The sequence below is a fragment of the Aquarana catesbeiana genome, linkage group LG04, assembly GCF_042186555.1.
Source record: "Aquarana catesbeiana isolate 2022-GZ linkage group LG04, ASM4218655v1, whole genome shotgun sequence".
Classification (NCBI taxonomy): domain Eukaryota; kingdom Metazoa; phylum Chordata; class Amphibia; order Anura; family Ranidae; genus Aquarana; species Aquarana catesbeiana.
This window is the reverse complement of record NC_133327.1, coordinates 590,519,657-590,546,963: the sequence shown is the minus strand read 5'-3', so window position 1 is coordinate 590,546,963 and position 27,307 is coordinate 590,519,657. Positions and strand designations below refer to the sequence as shown.

General features: G+C 43.3%; 1 protein-coding gene across 4 annotated transcripts in view; it reads left to right on the top strand.

The window, feature by feature from the left end:
* The first annotated feature begins 15,026 nt into the window (after positions 1 to 15,026).
* Positions 15,027 to 27,307, top strand: part of MGME1 (mitochondrial genome maintenance exonuclease 1) — a 33,370-nt gene continuing 21,089 nt past the window's right edge. Inside the window, exons 1-4 of one of the 4 annotated variants that reach the window (XM_073628157.1) lie at positions 15,027 to 15,179; positions 17,939 to 18,533; positions 19,961 to 20,183; positions 26,848 to 26,980. In XM_073628157.1, the coding sequence (XP_073484258.1) occupies positions 17,990 to 18,533; positions 19,961 to 20,183; positions 26,848 to 26,980 (900 nt within the window). In that variant the 5' untranslated portion in view covers positions 15,027 to 15,179; positions 17,939 to 17,989. Of the gene's footprint in view, positions 15,298 to 17,938; positions 18,534 to 19,960; positions 20,184 to 26,847; positions 26,981 to 27,307 lie in introns of all 4 variants that reach the window. The other 3 variants (XM_073628156.1, XM_073628159.1, XM_073628158.1) reach the window with 3 other exon arrangements.

The following is a 27,307-nucleotide window of genomic DNA, read 5'->3' as shown; positions in this document are numbered from 1 at the left end:
TGTGTTCTTCACCTTTTAACAGCCCCCTTTCCATAAGGCAAGCAGACCTACCGGCACTTGGTTGCTCCCAGGACTTATACACAATGCTATAATGCCTAGCCTCAACGCCGGGGCAAGAGCAAACTGAGCACACTAAGCAGATACTTCCAGTTGGCACACAGGCAAAGTGGTTCAATGTCAGTCCAGTTTCAAGGCAAGCAAGGTTCACAATAGTTAGGGTCAAATCCTTAGTCAAAAGGCAGGCAGGTATGGGAGATGGAAGACTGCCCTAGGAGGAAATAGGTGAGGGGGCCAAAAATGGAAGATTGTCCTGAAATTAACAGCCTAGGAGGGGATGGGTAAAGGGGGAGATGGAAAATGTGACGGGGGTCACTTTGGGCAGGGGTGGGTCTTGTGGAACCCAGCTTACCTTAGAGAGGTTGGGAAACTCCTTTTTCAGCTCCCCAGGCCCCTCTTATGTGTAAGTTACCCTGTGTCTATTAGGGGCACAGGGTGACCGAGAAAATGATGGACAACTACTTAATGGACGCTGAGAGCGTAGTTTGGATTACTTCAAATGGGGCAGAAATATTTATCAACAATGTCCCTTAAGAAATCTATGGGCTCTGGCTTTTAAGGTAACACCTCTCTTTGGGAGGTGTATGCCTGGGGGACCCTTGGAGTGGTCTTGTTTCTGATTCAAGTTCATGTCTCCCAAAAACACAGACTTTGGGAAGCAGATGTTAATGTCATTAGCTCAAAAGCAACCTGATTCTTGAGGTCTCCTGATCTGTTTAAGCTGTTATGTGTCTTTGTCCCCTTGTATCATCTCCCATAGTGTGCCTCCTAAGTGTCTTTCAACCATTGTTAATTGTGCTAATTAACCCACCTATTGTTCTGTCTGTCTTCTAGCAAACTATTGTAAGGTGGGGCGGGAAGTATGACCTGAAGTGAGATCCCTGATTAATCGGAACATTGTCTGGGTGGCTAGTTGTTTAATTTAATGTTTATAGTATATGTTGGTACTGGTTTGGAGGGCAGATAAATGTCCACCAGGAAATCAGGTTGGAAAAGGGGTTATCACGCTCTTACAAATTATAGGAGAATTAGGATTGGGGGATATATGGAGGATGAGGAATCCAACTAAACAGCAATATTCTTGTTTTTCGAAAACTCACTCCACACTCTCTCTAGGATTGATTTAGCCTTGGGCAGTGAGGATATGTTGCATTTTGTTAGCAATATAAATGATATGCCTAGGGGTCTCTCAGACCACTCTCCACTAGTTGTGCCACTGAGCCAAGGGGAGGATTTCTGTAAAGGGGAATAGAAAATCAGCCCATATTGGCTAGAGATAATAGGGGAAAAGAGGGAGTGACATCATCCCTGGAGGAATTCATGAGGATCAATGCTGGCACAGCATCCTCTGGGGTGATCTGGGATACCCTCAAGGCATTTCTTAGGGGGATATTATTACAACAGGTAGCAAGAGTAAAAAGACAGACTAGAGAGTGGGAAAATTGATTGGGAATAAAGTTATAGAAGCAGAACGACAGTATGTAGAAAGACCAACCCCTGGGGCATGTCAAGATTGGGTTAAAATGTACTACTTACAAAAGCAGAGAATAAGTTGAGGTTTCAGAGAGAGCGTTATTATGTTTAGGGAGAGAGTGCAGGACATCTATTGGCTGGATTGGCAAAGGCAAATACAACTACTACTGTTATATCTGCCATTAGAACAGATAGGGGAAGAATAACATCATATGGTCCCGAGATCAGAGCTATTTAAAAAAAAAAAATACTATGAGAAGTTGTATAGTGTCCAAATTGGGGAGGTAGAGGGGGACATGTGGGACTTTTTTAAGGATCTGAAGATCCCTTGCCTCACTGAGGAAGATAGAGAGGCACTAGATGCTCCTATAGGCTTGGAAGAAGTGAGACAGGCCGTATTGGCATTGGCAAACCAGAAATCTCCAGAACCGGATGGCCTGCCAGCAGAGATATATAAAAGCTATGAAGAAATACTGCTGCCAGAGCTGTTGAAAACATTCAACAGGGCATTAGCGGACGGGGTATTACCCTTATCTATGAGAGAATCCACCATCGTTGTCCTTCCAAAAGAGGGAAAGGATCCACTTAATTCAGCTTCATATAGGCCAATAGCATTGTTGGGTACAGATGTAAAAATATTGGCCGTTAGGTTAAAAAAAATAATTCAGAATCTGGTCCATATGGACCAGACAGGGTTTATACCAAACAGGTCAACCAGTACTATAAGGAGGGTGTGGTTAAATCTGCAAATTCTGATGATTAACGAGGGGTCAAGGGCAATATTGTCTCTGGACGCAGCCAAGGCCTTCGATAGCCTTGAATGGCATTATTTGTGGCAGACCTTGGCTGCCTTCCAGTTTGGCCCGAGGTAGTTGGTTGGGTAAGGCTTTTATACGAAAGGCCCAAAGCAAAAGTGAGGATAAACAATATATGCTCTGAGATGTTTTCTTTGACCTACGGGACAAGACAGGGGTGTCCTTTGTCACAAATGCTATTTGCAATGGAGCCACTAGCTATAGCCATTAGGTCATCTGTCAAAATACAGGGATTTCAGAGGGCATAAAGAGAGGAGAAAATAGCATTATATGCCGATGATGTGTTTCTATTTCTGGGGGATATGCAAGGGGTCCCTGGTGGCAGCAATGGATGTAATTGCAGGTTTTGGGCGGATATCCGGGTTAAATATAAATTGGGATAAATCAATGTTACTTCCGGTTGACCCACTAAAGATGGACCTGCCACTAGAGATTCCACGATTGGAAATAGTTAATAAATTTAAATATCTAGGAATATACATGTCCCTAAATCCCAAAGAGTATATAATAAACAATATTTTCCCACTTTTGGGTAAACTTAGGTGTAAGGGGAAGGTGTGTGTGGAGACAGCTACCCTTATCAGTGGCAGGAAGGTGCAATCTAATTAAGATGACTTGTATGCTTCAATTGCTGTATGCACTGCATAATTCCCCAATCTGGATATATAGGCAATGGTTTCAGAGGATTGACATCATATTTAGAGAGTTGATTTGGGAAAACAAAACAGTCAAGTATTTGGTTACGTACTTTACAATTACCAAGCGATAGGGCAGGCTTGGGCAGTCCCACACCCATGTTGCTTATTTTTGGCATCACAGTTGCAACATCTAAAGGGATGTAATGATCTGTCTGAACAGAATCCAGGCAGGGGAATGTTGCTATTGGGCATGTGCCATGATACATTGATGGAGGCTGATTCCTTTTCACTTAAATTCTCTACGCTTTTATTGATAAAGAAACTATGGAAAGTGGTTAAAGAAATATTAGAGTATCTGGGTTTTTACAGAATTTTCACCATTGTGGAATAACAAATATTTGCGGGAACTATCTAATGTAGAGAAGAGTAGGGACTGGGAGAGATGCGGTCTTGCTTATCTTTCTCAGTTATATAGGACGGGTGTATTTAAGTCATTCCTGGAACTTAAGGAGGCATATGGTATACCAAATCAATCCTTCTTCAAATATCTGCAAGTCAGACATGCCCTGAAAACACAATTTAAAGAGAGGCTAGTGGAGTGGAGTCAGGTAAATATTCTCAGAAAAATAATTAATGGTGATATGTCCAAGGGGTTGATTTCATTCATATATGATAGTATATGTGACAGGGTAATAAGGGGAAACAAGGAGCTTCCCTGCAGGAGGGGGTGGGCGGAAGACCTGGGGGATATATCAAATGAACAGTGGAAGCATATCTTGGAGATAGGTCTCTTAAGCACCCTGTCACCATCACAATCAGTGTCATAATTAATGCTGCTGCATAGAGCATATAGGACACCTCAGAAACTATTTTTATATGGGTGGAGGATGAACGCTAAATGCCCAAGATGTTGGGACCCAAAAGGAGACCTAGTCCATATGATGTGGAGGTGCCCCAAGCTAAATGGGTACTGGAGTGAAGTTATTGGAAAAATAAATAAGGTATTTGCAATAACTCTTGACCTAGACCCCAGGATATGCCTATTGGGTTGTATGGAAAAGAATAATAACATGTGGGGGAGAAAAACAGCAATAGTTAGATGCCTTTTCCTTGCACGGAAATTGATAGCAAGGAGGTGGCTGGCGTTAAATCCACCAACTCGCGTAGAATGGGAGGATGAGGTTAATAAAACAATAAGAAAAGAAAGATTTGTGTATAATAAAAGGAGAAATGCCAAAATGTTAAAAAAATATAGGAATGCTGGATTAGCAGAAAAGGGAAGGGTGCGATGCAGAATTAAGGATAATGGGGCCCTCTCTCTTGTGGATTCCAGGAATTTTTTATTTTTATTTATTTATTTTTTATTTCTTTCTCTTCTTTTCTGCCTTTTGGAATTATGTATAGTGAATACATTAAAAAAAAGGTATTTTTGGGCAGCCTGGGAGGGTGTGGGTGGGAGGGGCATATGGTATACTGTGATTGGAGACTGCTCTGAAATTGTCAGTCTGGGTGGGATGGGGGGGGGGGGAGAGATGGGGAACAGATCTGGGCAAGACTCTGGATCAGGCTGCTTAGAATAACATCTGGTTCACGTCTTCTAAGTGTACCCAGAATATTCTCGGACAAGAGAATGCGTTTAAACTGCTCTCTCATTGGTCCAGTACATGACCACCAATTTTATATTTCGGTTCGTGTCTACGATGATCATTCGGGCTGCAGAGAGCGTGATCCGCTTTTGAACCTAGGTGTACGCTATCTTTAGAACTGTACTGAACATACCCATGGCCGTAGTCCATGAGAGGCTCTGTTCAGCAGCCGTCCACTGTAACAAAGCCCCGCCTCCTCATCCATGATAGACGGTCAACTGAACAATGATACAATGCTGGGAAATTGAATCAGTGTTCCAATTGAACAGTTAAGACTGCAGCTGCATGACACATGTGTAATCAAGGTACTGGCGAGGCTGCAGATGGCCACTGATGAGGATACAGATGGGCACAGTGAGGCTGCAGATGGGCACAGTAAAGCTGCAGATAGGCACTGATGAAGATACAGATGGGCACAGTGAGGCTGCATTGTTGGCACAGTAAGGCTGCAGCTGGGCACTGATGAGGATACAGATCAGCACAGTGAGGCTACAGACGGGTACAGTGAGGATGCAGATGGGCACAGTGAGGCTGCATTGTTGACTGTAATGAGGCTGCATTGATGGGCACTGACGAGGCTGCATTGTTGGCACAGTAAGGCTGCAGATGGGCACAGTGAGGCTGCATTGTTGGCACTGATGAGGCTGCAGATAGGCACAGTGAGGCTGCATTGATGGGTACTGACGAGGCTGCAGATGGGCACAGTGAGGCTGCATTGTTGGCACTGCTGAGGCTGCAGATGGGCACAGTGAGGCTGCATTGATGGCTCAGTGAGGCTGCATTGATGGGCACTGACGAGGCTGCAGATGGCCACAGTGAGGGTTCAGATTGGCACAGTGAGGCTGCATTGTTGGCACTGATGAGGCTGCAAATGGGCACAGTAAGGGTGCATTGTTGGTGAGTGTGACACAACATTATGTTTTAAAGTATTATTTTATTATGGCATTATATTAATTATCTTTAAAGTATTATTTTATTATAGTATTTAATTATGAATTGGGGGGGAGGGGTTGTCAGCATGGAGCGTGACCTCCCTCAAATGAGCTTGCCACCTCCCTGAAATGAGTTTCTGCAGGTTGGGATATCTGCTATTTTGAATGACACACATGCTGCATTTTTGAAGGTGTGGGCACCATTGATTGCTTATATATGAACCGGGACCACTCTTTACTCCCAATTGGATGGACTTCATGCAATCTCCAGATGCTGACATGTGGGTGTATCTTGATGGACCCTCCCTCAAGCCCCTCCCCCCTCCTTTTCTCCAACTCCCTCCCTCCTTCTTCTCCTTTTCTGCTCTGTTATTCTTTCCCTTTTGGGCTCCTCCTGTCCTCCTGTTTGCTGGCTTGACAAGTGGCGATAAGGTCATCTCTTCCCCCAGATTATGGATTGTAATTGTTACACAGGAGGTGCAGACCCCGCATTGTAGGGTGATCTCTTGGCATATACTTTGCTATGCCCTGATTACATCCACTTCATTGGTTATATTTGAGCCAGTGACCTCTTTATTCTGACTTTCCTCTGATATCTTTGGCCTACTTATCTAGTCCCTTTTTGCCTTCTTGTAAACTCTAAAAAAATAGGGGATTAGTGCTGTTCACTGATAAAATAATAAGTTATTAACAAATTCTCACCATAAAGGAAAACTGTACCACAGATCTGTGTGAGTGAATTAAAAAACAATAAAGCACAATATGCTGCAATGTGTATAGAAAATTATCCACATTAAAACTACCAATAAATGTGCAAGCTGCTCAAGGTGAAAAAATCTATAAAAAATAAAAAATATCTCCAATCAATAAATTAATGCTCAATCAAGTGTACAGAAAACACAAAATCCAAAAATAATAAATATTAAACCGTGTAAGTGAATTATGCCCTGAGAAACACTCAGTGTTAACCACTCGCGAGTGGTATGCTCCTAATGATGTGAAATGACCAACTGGATAGTGATCAATTGAAAGTGAAACAGACAAAAAAGAAAAAAACATAAACATTTTTTCATATATATATATGTGCATTAAAAATATAGTGATCAAAAGTTAATTAGTAAAAGTGGAAGAAAAAAAAAAAAGTATTATTGAAAAAAATTTTTGATTAATAAAATCTAGCATAATAGTCCATACAGTGTCCGTGCATACAAAAATTCCAAAAGTGCCTGGAAAAAATACTGCGTATATTGAAAACTGTCCAATGTGTAAAACAGTTCTGGTGCAGAAATCGAATAAGTCTTCAAATGATTCCGAGTACGTCAGTTCAGATAAATATGTACCGTCCTGTGTGGAGCCCCCTCTAGTGTCCCCACTCACCGGAACGCCCAACCCCTGCAGGGGTATTAGGCATGTAGACGTAAATCCGATGGTCTTTATTTAGCTTAAGCTTACATAAAACTAAAAATAAAAATAAAAAAGTGGCCACTTGGTACGCATACGTCTTTCTTCTCTTTGTTTATGGTATTAACTTCCGGTTTCCGTAGTCGGCCGTGGAACGCACGCCGCGATCACTGCAGCTTCTGGCGTGGAGCCAGCAGGCAGAGAGCTGTCAGATTTCAGTTTTCCTTTTTTATTTTTAGTTTTAGTTTTATGTAAGCTTAAGCTAAATAAAGTTATTTTTGGATTCACACTATGAGGCTCTTCTCTTCTCCCTGTACATGGTTTTATGTCCTGGTGGATGCCATTGAGAGCACTCTGGTGACACAAGTGGAGAGAAGGAGGTGAAGGGGACACCGACCGCTTGGACCATCGGATTTACGTCTACATGCCTATTACCCCTGCAGGGGTTGGGCGTTCCGGTGAGTGGGAACACTAGAGGGGGCTCCACACAGGACGGTACATATTTATCTGAACTGACGTACTCGGAATCATTTGAAGACTTATTAGATTTCTGCACCAGAACTGTTTTACACATTGGACAGTTTTCAATATACGCAGTATTTTTTCCAGGCACTTTTGGAATTTTTGTATGCACGGACACTGTATGGACTATTATGCTAGATTTTATTAATCAAAAATTTTTTTTCAATAATACTTTTTTTTTTTTTCTTCCACTTTTATTAATTAACTTTTGATCACTATATTTTTAATGCACATATATATATATATATATATATATATATATATATATATATATATGAAAAAAATTTTATGTTTTTTTCTTTTTTGTCTGTTTCACTTTCAATTGATCACTATCCAGTTGGTCATTTCACATCATTAGGAGCATACCACTCACGAGTGGTTAACACTGAGTGTTTCTCAGGGCATAATTCACTTACACGGTTTAATATTTATTATTTTTGGATTTTGTGTTTTTCTGTACACTTGTTTGAGCATTAATTTATTGATTGGAGATATTTTTTATTTTTTATAGATTTTTTCACCTTGAGCAGCTTGCACATTTATTGGTAGTTTTAATGTGGATAATTTTCTATACACATTGCAGCATATTGTGCTTTATTGTTTTTTAATTCACTCACACAGATCTGTGGTACAGTTTTCCTTTATGGTGAGAATTTGTTAATAACTTATTATTTTATCAGTGAACAGCGCCAATCCTCTATTCTCTTACAGTTTACAGCATTTGGATTGCACCTAGGTGCTTTCTTTTTTTGGGGGGCTGCAGTTCGGTTATGAGCTTGTCCTGAGCACGGAATACTAATATATACCTTTTTGCCTTCTTATTTGTATTAACAGTTTTTTCTTACATTGTTATCGTATGCCGTTCAATATTATACTAAAAGGGAAGCTCCGCTTCTTGGCCTCCTCCCCCCTCCACTGCCACATTTGGCACCTTTTTAGGGGGGAACGGGTACCTGGTTTTGACAGGTACCCGCTCCCACTTCCAGGTCAGTTTGCCACGGTGCAGTGAGCCAGAAATTTGTCGGTTTCCCTTAGCCAAGAATCGTCTCGGGTGAGGACACCACTGGATCCCTGGACAGGTAAGTGCTTTAATAGTAAAAGTAAAACCTTTATTTTTATTTATTTTTTTGGGGGAGGGGTAGTTTATTAACTTTTCTTTAATAAACGTCTTTGTAAAAGAAAGAAACAGCATCAGACTGATGAGGACATAGCTCTATGCACTCTGCTCTCTCCTCCTATCAGCACACCTGATTAGTCCCTAGTCCTGGCACATGCTCTCCCTGTCTGAGTGCTGCTGTAAAGGGTATTACAAAAGGCTGATATCAGGTCAAATTCAATGACTTTGCTTGCATTTAAAAATACACACTATCATGTATTGATGAATACTGCACCTAGATGGCCTAATGTGTTTTTTATATCTGCCTGGATTTCAGCTTTAGACCCCTTTGACACTGAGGCGTTTTTCAGGTGTTTTAGGGCTATAAATAGTGCCTGCCATGCCACCCCATTGTCAGAAGCCTGAGTGCTTTCAACTGGGGCAGTGCACTTGCAGGATGTTAGAAAAAGTCCTGCAAGCAGCATCTTTGGGGTGGTTTGGGAGCGGTGTATACACATTGAAATGAATGGCCAGCGCTGCCAAAGCGCCGCAACATGGGTGCTTTTAACCCTTTCTTCAGTGGGGGTTAAAATTGCCAAAAAGCTAACGGCCGAAAAACGCCGCTTAATTAGCGGTAAAGCGCTGCTAAAACGAGCGACGCTTTAGCGCTAAGGTGGACCGCGCCCCAGTGTGAAAGGGGTCTTAGGGCTCTTTCACAAATGTGGACCGTTCAGGTCCGCCTGTCAGTTTTTCAGGTGGACCTGAATGGACACTCCATGTACCGCTATGAAGCGATGGATGTCAGCGGTGACATCCGATCCGCTAAATGCAGATGGATGGAAACCCTATTTTCTCAAGTCGTCTTCCAGGATGCCCCCCTCCCTGTGCCCCTTAGTTTTTGATTGTGTTTCCCCACAGCGAAACCGTTTGTTATTTTATCTATAGACCCGAGCCTGGGGCTGGTGGACTCCCCCTGGGAGCCGGGCCAAATGCCTGGGAAGCCTCTGGGTCCGTCCGGATATTCTATCCTTCCTAGGTGGGGTTTCCCCTATCCTTTCCTCAGGGGGGCAGCGCAAACTGAAGAACCCCCCTGAGCGCTGAAGGTCCCTGGGTACAGTGGTGTACCCAGAACTTCAGGGGCCTATCTTCCTGCCACCTCTCCTTACCTGTATGGTGGCCGTGCAGAAAAGGAGCCTGGTTCTCCTCCCTTCAGGGCGGTGAGTTGCTTGCAAGAGGTGAGTCTGACTTTACCTTTTCTGGATCCCCTAGTGCAGAGGTGCTGGTCAGGATGGGTGTCTTTTGATCAGCAGTGGGATGAGGAGGGTGAGCTGACTTGATGTTCCACGGCGTCGCAAGGCAGGAGGAATCCTACGGAACATAGAAGAGCTGGCCAGTCAGGAGGCCATAGTGCCGGTCCCAGAGGACCAACAGGGTCGGGGGTTTTACTCCCACATATTTGTGGTGCCCAAGCCCTCAGGAAAATATTGTCTCATAATAAATTTAAGGAACCTCAATGTTTTCTTGCGGTACAAGAAGTTCCGCATGGGGAGTGTGTACTCCCACAGAAGACACCTCCTCAAGGATGTGTTCATGGTAACCTTAGATTTAAAGGACGCTTACCTCCACGTCCCTATATTTCAGGGTCATCAGATTTTCCTGAGATTCGCAATTGCCTCCCCACAGGGAATTCAGCATTGGCAGTTTGCAGCCCTCCCCTTTGGACTGGCATCCAGTCCAAGGGTCTTTACGAAAGTGCTGGCAGAAGTAGTTGGCTTCCTACATCTCCAGGAAATAACATTTATCCCCTATTTAGACGACATTCTGATTTACAATCAGAATCGGGACCAGCTGCTTCTGAATCTAGCCAAGGTGATGGAGACCTTAGAATCTTCAGGATGGATCATCAGCAAGGAAAAATCCTCGCTGGTTCCGGCCCAAACGAAGATGTACCTGGGATTCCTGGTGGATTCATCGGAACAAAGGTTAATTCTTCCTCAGAGCAAGGTAGAGGCCCTAATTTCAGCCGCCACTTCTCTGCTAGAGGCAAGGATGGCCTCATACAGGGGTATTATGAGAGTTTTGGGCCTAATGACTGCATCTATTCCTGCAGTTCCTTGGGCACAGCTACATTCCAGGACCCTCCAGCACTTCCTCCTATCCTCTTGGAACAAGAAAAGGAGTTCTCTAGACCTAAAAGTCGTCATTCAAAAGTGAAAAAATCTCTTCAGTGGTGGCTTCTTCCTCAGAGGCTTCAGGGGGGGGTCTCCTTTGGAGTCAGCTTCAGCCTCTCAGAATAACGACAGACGCAAGTTCCTGGGGGTGGGGTGCACACCTAGAGGATCTAAGAGCTCAGGGATCCTGGGACTCGAGACAGAGAGGGTTCCTCCAACTTTTGAGAGCTTTTGGCCATCGGAGAAGCGTTAAAATCGTTCAAAGGAAAAATCAAGAACCAGGAAGTTCAGATCCTTTCAGACAATGCCACAGCAGTGGCTTTTCTGAATCATCAAGGGGGCACCAGATCCACGTCTCTCCTGGCCCTGTCACTAGAGGTCCTGGGTTGGGCGGAGCACAGGATTCTCTCTATTTCCGCAGTTCACATAAAGGGAACTCTGAATATAGAGGCAGATTATCTCAGTCGCTAGCCAATTCTGCAGGGAGAATGGATGCTGAATCAAGAGGTTTTCTCCCTGGTATGCCAGCAATACGGCCTTCCAGAAGTAGATCTCTTTGCCCGCAGGAATAACAGAAGGGTAAAGAGATTCTTTTCCCTTGCTCGAGAAATCGGCGCGGAGGGGATAGATGGATTGGCCCAGGTTTGGAAGTTCCGGTTGGCTTATGCTTTTCCCCCCCCCGAGGCTTATCCCGAGAGTTCTGCAAAAGTTATTTCTCTCAGAGGGCAATCTGATTCTGATAGCCCCGTGGTGGCCCAAGAGAGCTTGGTTTCCAACCTTACAGGGTTGGTCCATAGCCCCGCCTCTTCACCTTCCTGTTCAGCGTGACCTTCTCCTTCAGGGTCCAGTCTGCCACCCAGACCCCAGCTTCTTCAGGCTGATGGCCTGGCTCTTGAAAGGAGGAACCTGCGGGGAAAAGGGCCTGTCGGACAGAGTAGTGGATACTCTTCTTCTTAGCAGAAAGCCGGTCACAAAGCGTATTTACGCTAAGACTTGGGGGTTTTCTCTCGCTGGTGTCAAGCGAGAGGAACTTCTCAACAAGAGATCCCCGCCATTCTGGAATTTCTCCAGGATGGAGCAGATCAGGGTTTAGCAACCAAGACGCTTAAGGTACAGGTCGCAGCCCTATCCTGTTTTTTGGGGAGATGCTTGGCATTGGTCCCCCTGATCAAGAGATTCCTTTTGGTCAGAGAGAGGTTGTCCCCTGTCAAGGTGTCTAGCTTTCCACCTTGGGACCTTACCTTGGTGTTGGAAAGTCTAACTAAGGCTCCCTTTGAACCTATAGATCAAATTCCCCTTAGGATCCTCACCTTTAAGTTGACTTTTCTACTAGCAATCACATCTGCCAGGAGAGTAGGTGAGATTCAGGCCTTCTCGATTAAGGAGCCATTTTTTCGTTTTTTGGAGGACAGGGTGATACTTAGGCAGGACCCCCTGTATCTCCCTAAGGTAGCATCTAAGTTCCACAGAACTCAGGAAGTAGTGCTGCCTTCCTTTTGCAAGAATCCCAGAAATGGGAAGTTTCTTTTCACTGTCTGGACGTCAGACGTTGTTTATTATCCTACTTAGAAGAAATTAAGGAGTTTAGAAGGTCCAGCCATCTTTTAGTTCACTTTTCCAGCCAAAAGAAGGGCCAACAAGCAAGTAAAGCATCCATAGTTAGATAAATTAAGCACACTATTTCTTTGGCCTATGAGCATTCCGGTAAGGCAGCCACTAGGAACCTCAAGGCACATTCCACGCGATCTCTGGCAACCTCTTGGGTGGAAAGGGCCGGAGCTTCGGTGGAGCAGATATGTAAAGCCGCTACTTGGACAAGCCAGAACACCTTCCTGAAGCATTACAGGGTGGAGTTACTGTCTCTTCAAGATCTGTTGTTTGGCAGGAAGGTCCTGCAAGCGGTTGTCCCTCCCTAAGGTAGGCCTGAGCTACTTGCTCCTCTCTCAGGTAGCCGTCCTTGAAGACAACTTGAGAAAATGACCAGTCACACTTACCGGTAACTGTGTTTCTGGGAAGTCTTCCAGGACGGCAGGCCTACTTCCCACCCGTTCTGTTTAGGTATGTCTAATATATAGAGTGTGGTGGTGTTAGTCTTTTTCTTCACTCTCGTGCACTGGTGTGGGTCAATACTTTATCACAACTGAGGAGCACGGGGAGGGGCGGGGGCTTTTAACCTCTTTGATTGTGTTTTCCTGTCAGGGTCATCTCTCAGGGTGCCGTCCTGGAAGACTTCCCAGAAACACAGTTACCAGTAAGTGTAACTGGTCATTTTCCATCCGTCTGGCGGATCGGGTAGGATGAAAATGGACAGGTGGATCTGTTTTCATCTGATCCCCCGTAGAGGAGATCGGGGCTATGACTGGTCTGTCTCAGCACAGTGAGTGGAGACGGACCTGTCATACACCGCTCAGCGGGGATCAGTGGATCGATCCCTGCTGAGCAAGCGGGTCTGTGAAAACGGACATGAATGTGTGAAAGGACCCTATATCTTGTCTTCTTTTTTTATTTTATCTTTTATTTATTTTTATTTTTTTATCGAGCCTGCAGTGTGGTGCACAAAAAACTAAACACCAGAAGTGGACAAAAAAGTGCACTTATGATATGTCTTATAGTCCCCTCCTGAAGAGGAAGGAGCCTTCCCTGATCCCCCAGGACCCAAGACTTCTGATGGGGGGGTAAAACACATTCAGGTCCACTTACCCAACAAGCTCAGTGGACCCTGCTCCTCTCATTATCAGCGAAAGCCAACCAATGAGTGCTAGGGGGAGGGCGCCCCCCCCCCCCAAGGCAGGGTAGGAAGGAACCTTATGTCCACACATCTTCCCCCTAGACTTCTGGTTAGGCCGAAAACCCATACCCTTCATTTCCTCTCACTTCCTGTTGTGGCTATTAGGCTACTTTCACACTGGAGTGCTTTACAGGCGTTTTAGCGCTAAAAATAGTGTCTGCAAAGCACCTCTCCAGTGTGAGAGCCGGAGTGCTTTCACACTGGAGTGGTGCGCTTGCAGGACGTTAAAAAAAGTCCTGCAAACAGCATCTTTAGGGTGCTTTAGGAGCCAAAGCGCTTCGACAGCGGCGCTACATGGGTGCTATTGACCTCTTCATCGGCCGCTAGCGGGGGTTAAAAGCACCCCTCTAGCAGCCGCTTTACTTCCGACACCCTCACTGCCTCAGTGTGAAAGTGCCCTTAGGGTTGCACTGATGCCGATCCTAAGCATTTGCACGAGTACTCATACCTGATACTGATATCTTTGTGGTGGGATTTGAGCTCATACACGTGGGCCCAAATCACACTGCAAAGAATTTCAAGTAATTTGAATAGGAATGTGGTGCGATTCCTATCCCGAATCACATGCGGTTACCTCCACCGCTCCTGTGTGAACCCAGGCTTGTCATAGTGACTTCAGTCTGGGTTCACACAGGAGTGGTGCTGGAAAGTACATGCAATTCAGACAGGAATCGCACTGAATTCCTGTTCAAATCACTTGCGATTCTTTGCAGTGTGATTTGACCCCATTCATTTTGTATCAGTACTTGTACTCGTTGATAAAACAAGCGGTATCTGTGAATCCATAGCTCCCAACTGTCCCTGATTTGGAGCAATGTCCCTCTGTCCCTCATTCCTCCTCATTTGTCCCTCATTTTGGTCTGATCTCTATAGATGTATATAAAATGCACTTTTTATCTATCAAAAAGTGTTTCCCAGTGCTAAATTTTTCATCTGATTTGTAAATTGCTGCATTTGTAAATTCCAAAAGCCAATATAAAGGAATATCGGTGGTATAAAAAGCACTTGTGGTTTTAACCAATCTTTTTCTTTTGCACAATTCTCCTTTAAGGGGGCGTGGCAAGGGGTGTGTCCTATGCCTGCATACTTTTGCTGATAGGTGTCCCTCATTCCCATCTTGGGAGGTATGGTGAATCTCTAGTTGCTATGGAACAGGAAGGGAAGGGAAATCTCTCAGTGGCCTAAAAAAAAACAAAAAAAAAAAACACCTGATGGGGTCAAATGAAAAAAAAAATAAAGTGTTGCTTTGTGTTCTATTATAAAGCCTTGTAAATGAAGGCGTGCCATGTGGCCTTTTCCATAGAACCTGCACACGTTCTTGTTCAGCACGTTTATTGATTTTCCCAAAATAATTGTGACAGCACAGGAAGGTTTAAAATTAGCATATAGAATTCAAAACATAACTTAATAGTGGTATTGAAGATATTTATTTTTTTTCTTTATTATGTTTATTGAGTGAACATGTCCTGAGGAACTTCCAAAGCATGACTGCTGACTTCCCCCTCATACAGGGACAGCTGTGTTACTCCAGGCCGACTAGCAGGTGGCGCTGTCCGGAGGAGCTCCGTACAGCAGGATGGTCTATTCTCGCTGGTTGCTGCACATGTGTGTAGTTTGGACACGGAGGCTGTGAGCGGAAGGTGTGTGCGGGTCAGTGAGCGGAGAATGAGGCTAAATACAAGTTGTGTACGGGGATTAGAGCAGAGGAGAATACAAGCTGCTGGATACTATAACATAGGAGACTAGGTAGAGCCTGTGGTGAGTCACGTAGAGCACCCTCCGGATGGGGGTCCACAGTTGTCATAGTGACTGTGCCAGGTAGGGACAGGGCGGGCTTTATTTGAGTCATATGACCTTTGTCCTATCAGGAGCCCCGGTCTGTTGCTCTTCTCACAGATACAATGAGGACTGTCAGCATTGGGGCTCATTCACATCTCAGTGATTAGAGGTGCCTCTTCATTGCTGGACACTACATTTCCATGTAATTTTATTGCTGATACCTGAACCAAGCGCTGTCACCCAATGCCCAGGCACAGCTTCGGGGGCATGGTCATGTGATTATGGTGCAATTAGACTTCAGTGGGATCTTTTAGGGCTCATTCACTCCACAACGCATCTTTTTTATGATGTGTTGGCATGCATTTTGTATTGCATTCATGTGCGTTTGTACACGCTACTCTGAAGAAATTAGCGCATGCCATACTTTTATTTTTTTTTCAGCACTGCGCAAACGCAACGTGGTGGTGTGAACTGTATTCATAGGGAACTGTTATTTTTTGGTTGCCATTCTTTGGTAATGCTCACAAACGCACCTCAGCGCATCTGGTGTGAATATACCCTTAACACCTTCATCATCGCTCTATAGCGAAATGACGGCTACATCGCTGTCACACATTGCCAGGAGGGAGTCATATGATGTCCTCCTGTGCTCGGGTGCATTGGGAGTGATCTGTGATCGTCGTGACCCTCAGTAAGGATGAGCTCCAGCGTGTTCGCACAGCCCACGTGCAGAGGAAGTCGGCACTGCGCTAATCACAGGCAATGTCTCACTGCCTGTGATTAGCGTAGCGCAGTGCTAACTTCCTCTGCACGTGGGCTGTGCGAACACGCTGGAGCTCATCCTTAACTCTCAGACATGGCTATCACAAATCAGGATAAAGAACCAATCACAGTGGCTCTTTACCATGTGACCAGGTGTTTCAAATCACTGTGTAAACAGGATTTGCCGATTATCGTCAATCCTCTCCCCATGCTGACAAGCGCGAGAGGTGAGCTGATAACAGGCAAATCCACGCAGGGAACAGGTACACTGATAATCAGGGCACTGTTCATTAGTGTCATGATTAACAGTGCAGCCCCAACAAGTGCTGTCTGTCAGTGCCCATCAGTGATGCTTATCAGTGCCTCCGCATAAGTGTAGCCTATCAGTGAAGGAGAAAAGTTACTTAATTACTACATTTTATAACTAAGAAAAACTTTTTTTTTTAAATCTTCAGGTTTTTTTTCATTTTCATTTTTTTTTTTTTTTTTTCATCACCCAGTGGTGATTAACCACTTCAATACAGGGCACTTATACACCTTCCTGCCCAGACCAATTTTGACTTTTTACCTAGATCGGTGTTGCGGGGTGTCAGACTGACACGCCGCAACAACGATCGCCACGATGCACGCCCCCGGGGGCGCGCAGCGGCTCAATATCCTGCGGACGTCATATGATGCCCAGTCAGGTTATTGAAACCACTTTGCCGCCATCATTCTGCTATATGGCGGGCAGCAAGTGGTTAAATACCACCAAAAGAAAGCTCTATCTGTCTCAAAAAGAAAATGATAAAAATTTAATGTGTACAGTGTTGCATGACCGCACGATTGTCATTCATAGTGCGAAAGCTGAAAATTGACCTGGGCAGGAAGGGGGTGAAAGTGCCCAGTATTGAAGTGGTTAAGAATCAGTCTTCTGTAGATCTATAGGGAGTTCTGTGAATGAATGTAGTTCTTAATGAATTACCATGACGCTGTTGAGCAAGCAGTTCGTCAAGTCTTCCTGTTGTAGTATAACTCGTATTGGAGGTATGGACAGACAGTCTGCAGGACCATGGCATTGCACCCATCTCGCCTCTCTATAGAGGTCCAGCACCTGCTTACTGAGATCTAGAGCTCTTCAATCGATAAGCAGCATGACTGGCCCCCATTCAGGTCTATGGAGACTTGAATGGACATCAAGGCTGCAAACAAAGGGAAGGTTAAAGCAAAGGTCCACCCTAAAATAAAAAATTACATTAACTTTCTTAAAAAAAATATATAAAAAAAATTTGAAAAAAAAATTTTTTTTACTTACCAGAAACCCCTGTTGCTAGGCAGTCTTCCTAATCTGCCTCTTCCTATTCCGCGGCGCTTCCTCCTCTTCTGCAAGCTGCCCCGTTGTCTTCTGGAACATGTGTGTGTCCCAGAAAACAACAGGGCCATTCATAAAGTGCCGCGCAACACAGGCATGCGCAGTAAGAAACGGGCAGTGAAGCCGCAAGGCTCCACTGCCTGTTTCCCTTCGTTAAGATGGCGGCGCCGGCACCTGATCCGATGGACGGATCGGCCTCGGGGGCGACATCGCGGGCTCCCTGGACAGGTAAGTGTCCTTATTAAAAGTCAGCAGCTACAGTGTTTGTAGCTGCTAACTTTAAAAAAAAAAAAAAATGCGGCTGGAACACCGCTTTAAGAAGAGGCAAGTAAGCTTGGGTTAGGTTAGGGGCTAGTTTTAATCTTTTAAGCAAATAATGCCAATGCTAAATTTAGCAACATTACTTTCTTTATTCAGAATATTGTATCCTCCTGCACGCCTCTTGTGGGTAGTCTATGATTTTTCATGAATCTGAGTTTCCTGTAAATTGTATACATTTCTTGGTAGGTATGTCCTCTTATTGTCTCATTTTGGAGAACAAAAACTGAATTATTTGTGATGCTGACAATGAAGACGTTGCATCTAATATGCAGAAATTGCAGAGGGATGACAAATGTTCTGTTTCAGTATCCGCACACTCCAGCTTTCCTGTCTACCTCCTGCACCACACACAGCAAGAAAAATAAAGTAAATGGCTATGAAGACATTGATCAGGAGAAGTACGCTAATCTGGTTCGGATGGTTACATCCTCTAAGACTAGTTGTCAGACTCCAGAGAAGATATTTGAAGAAGACAGCTTCTTGTATGGTAAAGTGGTAAAATCAAAGGCATCATCACAAGAACCTGAAGCTAGAGTGCCCCAGAATCGTTCATTGATGTTCAATTCCAACAAAGTGATACTGTCTGTAGAGAAGACAGACCCCAGTATCCCAGTGAGAATTGCCTTACCAGCCAGAGATCAGATGGCAAGCGGCAGGCTGCCAAGTGTCACCCGTATCCTTCAACAGACCATGCCAATGGAGCAAGCCTTTTATTTGGAAAGGTGGAAGCAAAGAATGATAATGGAACTAGGAGAAGAAGGGTTCATTGAGTACACAGCAGGTATGTATTCCTGTTCTTGTCTTTCCAAATCTGAAGAACATCCTAATTGTCTTTTTAGATAAGATTCCTGTGTATGTTAAATAGGAACTTCAGGCAAACAGTTAAATATACAACTTATTTACATATATTTTCACTGCTTACCTGCTAAAGGAATTTGTAGTTTTGTGCAACCCCCTTGTCATTTAAACACCTCTGATTCAATACACAGCCATTCCACATTACTACTTCTCTGGTTCTGCTGTACTGTTTCCTGCCCATTGGTCAGAGGGCATGATGCTGTTTCTTTCCCAGCGCTCAGGTTGGAGGGGGAGAGGTGACGCTGTATTGCTGTGTGCCACCTAAACTCTTTATCTAGCTTTTAGCCTGGAGTTCTGATTAAAAAGCATTTTTTCGGTGGCTAAGGAGGCAAAATAGCCTGCCTGATTTATGGTTCTTCCTAATTTCTGTTCTGATGCAGTACTGTAGACATAAAATGGTCTCACATTTCAGCTGTTGTTGTTTGTGAGGAAGGGGTTTTATGTCTGTGTGTAGCTCATACAGTATGAAACGGTAACAAACTACATAATTATATTATCCATAGGCGTCCCTTTAAAAGCCTTTACAGGTTATCAATTTAGCTTTACACAGGAGGTCTGGTGCAAAAAATATTGCTCTCGATCTGATGTTTGCGGTTATACGCGTGAGGACGGGGGGACTTTAAAAAAGTTTTTTTTTTAACTCTGTACCTTTTATACATTTTTTTGTTATTGCAAGGAATGTAAACATCCCTTGTGTTAGCAATCGACAGTGACAGGTCCTCTTTACTCCTCTGCCCTCTAAAAGCTTCACTTCATACCAAGATCGGTATGATCTCATGCTTTTTACAAACCATTAATGTTTTGTTTACAACCAGGGAAACCTAAAGTGACAAAATACTCTGTGTTCCAGTCCCCGATCAGCTCTATGGTCAGCCAGTTGCAATCCCGGTTTCCCCTGTGGATTTGGAGAGCCCGGGAAGGCGGTGGGGGACCTCCTCCCACCACTTGTAAAAGTAATCCAGCCGCTAGGATTGCTTTTACAAGAAAGTGCTCTGTCGGGTGAAAAAAAAAAAACTTGGATGATGCCTGCAGCTGCAGGCATCATCCCAGTAAAACAACTCAGTCAGGCGATGTACGGGTACGTTGCCTGGCAGCAGGTGGTTAAATTGAACATATGAGGACAAATTCATGATGTAGCAGCCTGTATGCCTTAGGTGTGATCAAAAATGAACAAGGAGCTACGTATTTGTTGAAATCTATATAAATACTTTGAAAAAAGTTAACGTGGGAAATCATAATTTTTTTTTATTTTTTTATTATCAATATCCAAATCTTGTTTGTGATTTGAATCTTTCACCACATGACACCACGTGTTATTACAGTCCTAACATTTCTCCAATTGTTCTCCAGCTGTTTTCTCACAGGGAAAGCTGTTTCATGCAAGGCTGGAGGATCTGCTTGTATCTAGAGATGACAGCATTCAAAGACCAGAAGATACGGATAAGATGTCAGGATACCTGGCCAGTGTGGATCATGTCCTGTCTGACGTTTCAGGGTTGAGGACACTGGAAAGTACTGTTCTCCACTCCGAGCTAAAGTACTTGGGCATCGTAGATTGTGTTGCTCATTATAGGTGAGAAAATATATTGCTGTCGAAAAAAAAATACCTTAAAACCTATTTAAATCCCAGACTCTTTTCTAGTCTACGTAGTAATAGTTTAGACTGTTGGGTTATAGTGCTGCCTACAGGAGAAATGCACACTGGCATCAAAAAAAGCTCTTGGATAGCACGGAACAACCTTGGCCACAACCAGGGTGCCTCTGTTTTTAGCCGCAATGTAAATACTTGCCAGCACACCAAGGATCAGCACAAGGTGGCGTCCAAACAGTTTAGTTTATTGCATGATCACAACACAAAGAGGTGCAACGTTTCGGAGTCACGCAGGACCCCTTCTTGAGGCATGTGATAAATGTGAAATAACAGTGGAGAGAATTTAAATAACCATCAACCAATCAAAAAATCAAGAAAAAAACAAGAAAAACAAAACAAAAACTCCCCCCCCCCCAAGAGGTATGACGTCACAAATCCCTCCAAAAAAGACTCAAAAATTAGCATAATAAAAGGATAACTTAATTAAAACAGATCACCAAACATATGTAAATTAGGGGTTAAAAAGCTACTGACATTACCTGTATTTGTCATATGAAATAGTGGATCCTGAGCCATTAAAGGGACAAGCCCGTTGCTAGGGAACATAACTGATAGCATAATTAAGATGTCAATTGGCGCTAGTGCAGGGAAGCATACATTCTATTAGAACGGCAATCACAGATCGCGCATGTGCGATGTGGCGGCGGTAACCAGGAAAAAGGGACGCTGTAGTGCCGGGGGCCGCCAATGCCGTAGAACACTGCTCCACTGTTATTTCACATTTATCACATGCCTGACGAAGGGGTCCTGCGTGACTCCGAAACGTTGCACCTCTTTGTGTTGTGATCATGCAATAAACTAAACCGTTTGGACGCCACCTTGTGCTGATCCTTGGTGTGCTGGCAAGTATCTACATTGTGACTTGAACCAGTATCCAGCTGGTTGTTGCTGCAGCACCCAACCTTTAGAGCTTATACCAGGAACGTGTGCGATAGGAATATGAAACATTCAGTTTTTAGCCTATGACTATCAGAGAGTGGATGTGTCGTCTTCAGCTCTGCTGTTCTATGTCCGATTTTGAAGATTTTGTTTTTTTCTGCTATCAACAGCTGCTGGTAGATTCATGCTAGATATGCTAAATCCTGGAAGTCCTTCCAGTCAGCCACCAAGCACAGGTTTTGCTGGTGTTCTCTCTGCAACAGCCTTGAATTTCTGGAAATGTTTCCACTCCACTACTCCATAGCTTCAGGACAGATATGGAATCTGGAAAATTCTTCAGTTGGCCAAACAACGCAGATTCCCAGTTCATTACCTGTGCTGATGTTGCTGCGGTTAGCAGTGACTCTATGGGGGTTATTTACGAAAGGCAAATCCACTTTGCACTGAAAGTGCACTTGGAAGTGCAGTCGCTGTAGATCTGAGGGGAAGATCTGAAATGAGGGGAAGCTCTGCTGATTTTATCATCCAATCATGTGCAAGATAAAATGCTGTTTTTTATTTTCCATTCATGTTCCCCTCAGATCTACAGCGACTGCACTTCCAAGTGCACTTTTAGTGTACTTGTAGTGCAGAGTGGATTTGCCTTTTGTAAATAACCCCCTGTCTGTGTTTCACTTCACAGAGGACTCTGCTATTCAGGTCAGGCCAGCATGTGTGGGGAGTTATTGGTCCAGAGCTGAGGCAGTTTTTCTGTCCATCTCAGTGTTGGGAGTTCCTAGCAGGCTTATGTTAGGTTGAGGTTCCTCCTTTTTAAGTACTGAGGTTTCCTATATGTTGTTTTCTACAGTAGCAACTGTAGTGACCATTTTGTATGGGAGTTAATTTCTGCTTTATTTTGGGAATACTTATGTACACTGCAAGCCCTCCTTGTTTTACTTTGTCGCCTCTCCTTGGCTGTTGATGATGCACTTCTTATTCAGGAACGCACATGCACGTTTGTGGGGAGACTTAGGCCTCGCTTACATCACTTCCGATTTGCCCTATTGCTCCATTCCCGACGCGTATCGTCACATCACGTGACTTCATCAGGATAACAATAGACTCTAGTTGGTGTCTTTAAATAGTATATTAAAATTAATTGACAGTGGCCATTTTCTTGTAGACCTTCATTCATAAGCATTATGTCAGCCATTATGCCTATGGTCTCCCATAGACTAACATTGTGGTGGCCATTTTCCCGTGGTCTCCACATAGGCAAACATAATGGCAGCCATTAAAAGGAAGTCACAGAGGATATACAGGCTGGTGGACGTGATGCATATACACTAGAGACCCAAGAAAATTGAAAGATGATACGGCTTAATCTGCCAGATCACCTTTGAATCCTTGGGATTTGAACTTAGTTTTGTCAGTGTTACAAAAACAGCCCTTTGAACCGATACAACATACTCCCTTAGTCCTTCTGACAAGGAAGTTAGTGTTCTTGGTTGCTATATCCTCAGCAAGGAGGGTTTTGGAATTGGCTGCTCTTTCTTGTAAAGAGCCATATCTGATTATTCATGAGGACAGGGTTGTGTTGCGTCCACGTTTTCTGCCTAAAGTGGTCTCAGGGTTTTACCTGAACCAAGCTATTGTCCTACCATTGTTTTTTCCATAACCATGTTCTAGGGAAGAGAAGTCACTACATTGTCTTGATGTAGTGAGAGCGGTCAAGGTCTATTTAAAGACGACTGCTCAGATCCAAAAGACTGATGTCTTATTTGTGCTGCCAGAAGGTCCTAGGAAAGGACAGGCAGCGTCAAAATCCACTGTCGCTAAGTGGATTCGGCAAGTTATAATTCAGGCTTATGGTTTAAAAGGTAAGATTACACCTTTTCAAGTCAAGGCGCACTCTACCACAGCAGTTAGTGCTTCTTGGGCAGTGCATCACCAGGCCTCCATGGCTCAGATCTGCAAGGCTGCAACTTGGTCTTCAGTACATACATTCACCAGGTTTTATCAGGTGGATGTAAGGAGGTATGAGGATATCGCCTTTGGGCGCAGTGTGCTGCAGGCAGCAGTATAGGTCTTCCAGTCTGGGGGTGCCCTACGGGTTGTGTCTCCCGCCCCTCAAATAGCATTGTTATGGGATGTCCCATATAGTTAATAACTATGGCTCTGTGTCCCGTGATGTACGATAAAGAAAATAGGATTTTTATAACAGCTTACCTGTAAAATCCTTTTCTTGGTTTCCATCCCTTCTTTTGGGATTTGTGTATATTGCTTTGCTTCAAAACTGAGATACTCCTGGTAGGAGGAGGGGTTATATAGGGAGTGAACTTCCTGTATTGGGTGTGCCAGTGTTCATTACCTGAAGGTGCCTGTATACCCATATAGTTAATAACTATGGCTCTGTGTCCCGTGATGTACTCTAAGAAAAGGATTTTACAGGTAAGCTGTTATAAAAATCCTATTTTCTCTGGTGTGGAGTATGCAGAAATGGGATCATTTAATGCCAATTTGGCATTGCCATTTAAAAACTTGATCGTTTTTAAAATCATTAATGTCTCCGGAGTATTTTTTACTTTTCCTCTGTTGGACCTCCTTATCTTTGTTTGGAAGATCGTTATTCAATTGTGCAGTAAATGTTAAAAATTCTGCCATCTCCTTATGTATCTCCAATTGTTCCTTTAGTTCAGCTATTGATTGATCAATCTTTCTAATCTTTTGTTTCCTTTTCAAAAGAAATTTGAGCAGCTCAAGTCCCTTTTCATTGAAGAACTTAAACCATTCATCTATGGATTTTTGATCTGTGAGTCCATTATTCAGTGGTACTTCCCATCTGAGACGCCTTGGGGACTATATTGGCATTAATGTATCTGTCAAAAGTATTAATAATCCACCAAAAGCTAACTTTTTTTCTCCATATTATGGCCAAGTTTCCTCATAAGGCTCTGTTAGTGTTCGGCTTGGTATCTTCACTATTGAATACTGCATGTAAATCTCTTTTTGTTCTATGAATGTAAAAATATCCATGACTGCAGCTGGAGTGGGGGGAGAATATTAAAGACAATCAAAATATAAGTGATACTCCCGCACTGTCAACAAATTAAAAAAACAATTAAAAACCTGAAAGTGACTGCTGCAAGCACCTAGTTAACTGATCCTAGGCAGATAAACAAGTGAATAAATAATGTGATGATGCTGTGCTGTGAACTCTGACAAGTCATGTAAAACACTATAATAAAGTGCTAGTGCAAAAAAAAAAAAAAAAAAAAAAAAAAAAAAGGCATAATTAATAGGTGTATACATATACAAGTGCAAAATATGCTAAATGCAATCTGAAACAAAAGTATATGTATATAACACTACAGTATATGATAAAACGTCCAGTGAGCCACCCTGGGCTCTAATGCATAACATTTCCAATGGGATTATAACAATCAACCATTTGTTGGATAAAGTGATGTTCCCTTCACTGTGAGACTTGAAAAAATATATATAACGGCCGATGCCAGGCCAATCAGATGCAGTGACACCTTAATGTGCACAAGCCCCTCACCTTACTGCTGTAAGGTTACAACATGGAGGACTCAGATACTTTGGGCAGGGATCTTCAAAGGGTCCCTCTTAGGTAGATGCAGCGATGGATCATGGATACAGCCTTCACCTCATATAGTGTTATATACACATATTTTTGTTTCAGATTGCATTTAGCATATTTTGCACTATATACACCTATTCATTATGCCTCCTAGTGGCCATTACTAGCACTACATGTTGATTATCAAGTTTTTACTGCACTTTATTATCGTCTACTTTGCACTTTAGCATCATTGAGATATGTGTTTTTGTTTGTTTTGTTTTTTTGGATCTATTTGCATTTATCTAGCACTACTTTTTTTTTTCTGCACTAGCACTTTATTTATAGTGGTTTACATTGCTTGTCAGAGTTCACAGCGCAACGTCATCACATTATTTATTCAATTGTTTATCTGCCTAGGATCAGTTAACTAGGTGCTTGGAGCAATCACCCTCAGGTTTTTTATTGTTTTTTTAATTTGTTGACAGCGCGGGAGTATCACTTATATTTTAAGCCTCGTACACACGCTTAGATTTTCAGACGACTGAACATCCAGTTTTTGTGGCATGCTAGTCTCATGTCGAAAGTGAAGAGGTTACTCACAAAACGAAAATTTTCTTATGACAGAATACGACGTCAGAAGTGAAGTAATGTGTTGAATAGTCTTGTATGTATTCTTTCGTTTCTGAGCATGCATAGTCTTGTTCTTATGATTTTTTTCATACGAAAACTGTACTAATGAACAGAAAATCGGACGTTGAGTTCACATCTGACAAAAATTTTAAAGTCTGCACATCCAGCTTTTGTCTGCCGATAAAGCGAAATCAGCTTCGAAAGTACCGTACTAACGACCCAAAAATTGACAGACCGCTCATCATGCAAATTTTTCCATCCGATTTTCATATAGGATGTATGGGCCATTAGACAACTTGCATCTCCGACAATTGGGTGCAGGAGGTGGTATCTCAGGTCTACAAACCCCGCCTCCTTGGTTTCTCACATCCTACATTCCTGTTTCACTTTACAGTTAACATCTCCGTCAAGCCCTCTTGGGTCTTCTGAATCTTCTGTTACTAGCCTAGCTGCTGTGGTGGAACAGTTTCAGGGGGTTCCCACATGCATACACATTCACTCCCATCTTGGATCTCAAATTCTACAGCTGGAATGTTTTTGACCACTTGCCCACCACCCTATAGCAGTTTTACTGCTACAGGGTGGCCGTGCTGCCCAGTATCAAGTATATATACGTGATCCTGCACTTCCGTGTATCGGGCGCAAGCCACTGTGATTCTACACAGCAGGAGCTGATCAGTGGGTCCCGCGCACCCGATGTCAGCCGGCATCCGCTGATCATTCAGTAAACAGGCAGAACGGTGAACAGCCTATGTAAACAAGGAAAATCGCCGTTCTGTCGGTAAGAAAGGCATGGAAGGCAAAGGCAAATCTCAAGAGACATTCAGCCCAATTACATAGTAGTTCAGTAGAACTCTTATTAGGCCGTCTCTTTGATTTGAGCATAAGGGACATCCAGCTGGAGCAGATTGATCATAGAGTATTCCTATAATCTGCAATTTAGCAGTTCAGAAAAATGAAAACATGTCCATGCTAAAATAAAATGATAAAAGAGTGCGAATAGATGACATAGAGCTGAAATGATCAGTCATGAGCTTAGAATCTAGATAGGATCCCACAAGTTTTAGTAGGTTCCAAGTTCATCATTTTGGTACTGTTGGTAACTAGATCTTTTTGTAGCACCTACAAAAAAAATTGGTGTTAGTCACATAATCTGTTAACATTATTTGACTGGCCTCCTCTAAAAAGGAGCACTGTATGGCACTATCACAGTGCTGTGTCTGTAACAGAACACATTACTAGAAATCATACAACAAAAAAGCATTTCACTTGGGAAACCTGCTAGCCATTGCCATTCCAAAAGTTTGTACTCCTGTCTGTAAAATGTGAGGCTGTTCACAGCTGTGCAAATATTGAATTCTGTCAACAACAATCCCACCCATCATCAGAATGGACACACTTTTGCCTGTTGGTGCTATATACAAGATGTTGATTTTTTTTTACTTTTTGTCTTTTCCTAAACCTTTCTAGTGCATTTCAGTAAAAATAAAATGACGTATTAATTTGTTGCAGGGGAAGACTTTGCATAATAGAATGGAAAACCTCTGAGAAGCAGAAGACACACATACAGAGAACCTTTGACAATCCACTACAGGTTGCTGCTTATGTTGGCGCGCTAAATCATGATGCCAATTATAACTTTCAAGTAGGTACTTCTCAATACTTTTATGTGTTTCTGAGACATTCTGAAACATACCCAACACTTCTATGCTCCCTACATAACATTTTTCTGCACACCTCCAAGGACCTTGCTTCTTGAAAAATGGTAGACTTTGCAATTTGAGATCTGAAAAGTCTTGTTTTTACAAAGCAAGATTTAAGTGGTTCTAAAGCCTAAATATTTTTTACCTTAATGCATTTTCTGCAGTAAGGTAAAAAATGTTTTGGTATTAGTATTACCCCCACATATAAATCCACTCGATCCAGCACTGTGCCTGTCCGTAGCGGCTCACCCAGCTCTCACAGGCTTTGC